The sequence below is a fragment of the Borostomias antarcticus genome, assembly GCF_949987555.1.
Source record: "Borostomias antarcticus genome assembly, chromosome: 8".
Classification (NCBI taxonomy): domain Eukaryota; kingdom Metazoa; phylum Chordata; class Actinopteri; order Stomiiformes; family Stomiidae; genus Borostomias; species Borostomias antarcticus.
In genome coordinates this window covers 8,479,320-8,483,729 of record NC_140241.1, presented here as the reverse complement: position 1 = coordinate 8,483,729, position 4,410 = coordinate 8,479,320, and the positions used below count along the sequence as shown (strand labels likewise).

Genomic DNA, 4,410 nt, shown 5'->3' with positions numbered 1-4,410 from the left:
GGGGGGGGGGGGGGGGGGGGGGGGACAAAACTGAGTTTGTTCACCGAAGGCTGTTATGCTTATCACAGCCATTTCATACCTGGCCGTCTTGGATGCCTCAATGATCCACTTCGCCACGCGGTCCCCAAGTGCCATAGCTTTCAGCCCCCCCCTACAGACCCCTTCGTTAGAAGTGAGTGGTGAGGAGGAGGGGGAACAGCCATTGTTCTGTTTGTGTGTGTGTGTGTGTGTGTGTGTGTGTGTGTGTGTGTGTGTGTGTGTGTGTGTGTGTGTGTGTGTGTCGTACTGTAGTATGTCAGCCTTTCAGTGCTATTGACCGGGCCGTGTTTTGTTCAAGTTGTTTTTGTCCACCGACTGGGTGTATTTCTATTCCAGACGTACGGCAGTTAGCTCGCAGATTGCTCTCATTAGATACCTGACCCTCTCGCTCCCCGGGAGCGGAAGCAGCGCGTTCTTTAACTTACCCAGCGCGCCGCTCAGGAGGACGAATGCAGCTTTTATCATATTGATGAACGCAAGGTGACTGCCCCAGAATAGCAAATGCGGCACATATTTCACCTTGTCAACCGATCAATGCGGAACAGCTAAAAATGCATTCAGCCGGGCTCACAATGACGCGGCACGGCCCGCCAACACTGGCTGTGAGGAGCCGATAGTGATATGTGTCCGCGTGTGTCCTTTGGGAGATTAGATCAACAATGAGACTGCAAGCTGTCACTGGTGATTAAGTCAAATCTTAACTATTTAGTCGTGCCCCCCCCCCCAACCCCCCACCCCACCCCCGGATGAAAGCAGGTGAAAGTCATCCTTGTCTATGTCTACCCTGCCGCCTCCCTCCCTCCCTCTCTCCCTCCCTCCCTCCCTCCCTCTCTCCCTCCCTCTCTCCTTCCCTCCATCTCTCCATCTCTCCCTTCCTCCCTCCCTCTCTCCTCTCTCCCTCCCTCCCTCCCTCTATCCCTCCCTGTCTCCCTCCCTCCCTCTCTCCCTCCTTCCCTCCCTCCCTCCTTGCCTGGCTGCCAGCTGTCCTCCCTTCCAGCAGGTTCTTTATCTGAATCAGAGATGGAATCTGACGAAAGAACCCAACAAGAGACACTTCGTCCAGCCCATACGAAAACAGGCAGACAGTGAGTCTATCACATATCTATCATACATACGCACGCGCACACACACACACACACACACACACACACACACACTGCTGGCAGAACCAAGCACGTTAATAGCCTCGAGAATAAAAGCATCTGAGTCAGAGCCAACAGCTGAGTGAAAAAGAAAATGTCTCAATGATCTGAACATTTCGGAAGCATCATCGTTAATTAAACTATAGCCTAATGCAGGAAATACACACGGTATTATGTGCAAGAACTTTACTTTGCCCACACTTTGCTTACAGATTTCTAAAACAAAATGCCTTCAGCGATTTACCTAGAGCATCACACATAGTTCATTTTGTAGGTAAGGCTACGGCTGTTGTAATTCTCTGTTGTAATATTAATAGTCTCTTAAAGTAATATAAAGCAGGACAGGGCGTGGCGCATCATTGGGCTATTATTAGCCTACACCGCTGCGTTGTACCGGCGTCCCCGTGTTACCATTACAATGAGAAATCACAAAGATAGCCTAATCGTAATTATAATTACAGTATGCACAATAATTTTCACCGCATGCGTTCCAGACCAGTTGATTCTTGGGTCGGAATAGCTTCTTTACACCTATAAATTAGTCGCCAACAAACGGGTCGAGTGTAAACACCGTTGACCAACAAAAGTTGTCTCTATCCCACGGCCTCCCTCTAATTTTGGTTGTGGATGTCAAATCGAAAGGGCTCTCAGGCGCTATCCGTGGTAATAACCTTCAGGAAAAGGGTCTAGACACAGAGGAAGCTCTCTAGGCTAAACCACTCCATTTAGTTTGGAGATAAAGGTTTCTGAACTCCTTTCACAGCGATAGTTCATTCAGGGACGTGTACGTAGGCCTGCCTGGGCCGTCGCCTGTCTGAATGTATGCCGCCAACAACTCTCGAAGTTCACGAGCAAAACGTAGCGCATGGCCTCGTGTGTGTGTGTGTGTGTGTGTGTGTGTGTGTGTGTGTGTGTGTGTGTGTGTGTGACGTGTGTGATTTTGCGTGTGCGTGCGTGTGTGTGGAGGCCATATTATACGTATATAGTAAGCAATATAGCGTGAATTAATATTACGATAAACCACATGATATTAACTGTAGCCTATCACCGACCCTAAATTCCTCTGGTGAGAATGAGGACATAGGCTAAGCCACGATAGGCCAAAGCTGCCCCTCTGAAAACTACTCCTACAATTGGCTTAAATGCATCATAGGGGTATAGACCTTATTTGTTGAAAGCATTCAAACAGGTGACACCCCTGTGCCTTGTCTTCCATAGGCTACTGTATGTGGACTCTTTTTTAGGATATATGAATATGAAGCTCATCAATGGATCCCCTTAAACTGGTAACGTGCTATTATGGGAGTCAAAACGTCCAATAAAACGGGACGTTTCTGCAGAAACCAGCACGGCCCGCCCGGCTCTCTTCCACGACCCACAGTATTAGGCCTTAGGCCTGTTTTAAGGACAGTATCCCTCAAAAAGGCACCCGGGGTCATGTATTGCTTTTATAAAACACAGTGGGGGGGCATCTCTCTCGCTCCTCTGTTTGTCTCTGTATCAAACAGCGTCTCCGCGTTTCTCTTTGAGTGCATTTCATCCCTGCAAAGAAAGAACGAGCACGAGGCTATGCGATGCAAACTTTGAAACAGCAGCTCCATGGCAACAAGTTAGACCACACATGCCAAGAATGATTTTCTCTCTACGATTAATTATTCAGTCACAGTCTGGTAGCCTATGGCGCGTGGAGCCATATTCCAACAGCTTTCATCCACAGCCTGCTATGGCATGTGGAGACACAGTCCAATGGTTTTCGGGTAAAGCCGATACTTAACAACCCCACACGGTTTGCGAGATGTGCTAGTGTGAGGCTACGCTATATTTGTTTCCCTGTTAAATGTAGCCTAACCTCCAAGAGCAGGTTCAAATGTTGATCTTAAAGTTTCCTGTCTATGATTTACCATTTTGTTTGCACCGTGGTAATCTGTGTTTGACACCGCTCCTGTAACACAACAGTGAATTCGGCAAGTCAGGGTTTTTGAGGGCAAGAGCACACCCTGGAAAGTGTTTTTGGTAATAGGGTAGGCTATCTTGGGGTCAAGCAATATGTTTGGGGGTTGGATACGGTAAGTCAGTGGCGCCCAACAACAGTTAAAGAGTTCAGAACACAAGCTTCAACTTTCACTGGAAGAAAAACAAAAAACAAAACAAAGAAAATGAACTCACCAAATCTCAGAACGTGTGGCATTCCACGAGAATATCCCACACATAGTATTAGCAGCAGCAGAAGCCCGACGGTGCACTTGAATCTCGCATTAGTTATCAGCGGGGAGGTAATCTTCATGGTGCTTGTGTGGTGCACAGTATTTATTCCCTGGATTGGTAGATTTCCCCAAAATTCTTCTGTTAACATTAAGCAGGGTGACGGCCCAAGCACATGATCACGGCATGGTCACTCGGGGAGAGGGCATTCGTTTCCCCTTAACCATTAGCAAGCGCTGCGTGTCCGGCTCACTGCGCCAAGAAACAACCTTCCGACTCCGCTGACGGCGGGGCATCCATGTTAGGCTGTCCAAATCCGGATGAAATCCATTCAAGGGTGCCCTGAAAGAGAGATAAGGGGAGAACGGGTAGTTGAATATCCAGTCAGAATGCGTCTCCAGAGACGAACGCGCAGAGCAGAATAGCTGTAGGAGTCTCAGCGCTTCCAGGCACGAGCCGCTGTCTCCACTAGCATTCTGCTGCACTGCTGTATAACACCTGACGTCGAGCCAAGATTAGTGTGAGCGCCTGAGAGGGGAGATTGGACATATTTCGCGGGTACTGCTGACCACACATAGTTGCTGATCCATATCTGCAGCCAAAATGCTCATCGTTCCCCTGTGTGGACCGAAAGCAGCCGGGTCTCTCCCCGTAAGGCTATGTTCGCAGATTTTCTCGGTGAATAGTACGCTATAATGGCCGTCGCTGCCAGTGGATTGGTGCCGTGGCGAGATGTAAAATCAACTTGTAATAACTATTAGGATATTTATGTAGATCGGAGTCCTGTTAAGGTCCATAAAGTCCGAATATGATTAGCTTATTTCAGATAGGCATGTTCTGTCTTTGAACAATGCGTTTTTGATTTTCAACGTTTAGCAGGCTGTGTTTATGCCTAAACAGTGTAACTCCAAAAGAAAAGAATAAAACATTTTTGGCCACCGTTTGTCAACAGAGCAAAGTGTGGTGAGGCTAAACGAGGTCTAACCTAGAGCGCTTTAAATGAGCAGCCAGCTCAAATGACAGTAAA

General features: G+C 48.0%; 1 protein-coding gene across 1 annotated transcript in view; it reads right to left on the bottom strand.

The window, feature by feature from the left end:
- Positions 1–3,465, bottom strand: part of LOC311312081 (glutamate receptor ionotropic, kainate 2) — a gene marked incomplete at both ends in the record, with an annotated part of 148,148 nt that extends 144,683 nt beyond the window's left edge. The window contains one exon of the mRNA XM_084441950.1: positions 3,348–3,465. Coding sequence (XP_084298076.1) covers positions 3,348–3,465 — 118 coding nt within the window. The remainder of the gene's footprint in view (positions 1–3,347) is intronic.
- Between the last annotated feature and the right edge of the window lie 945 nt (positions 3,466–4,410).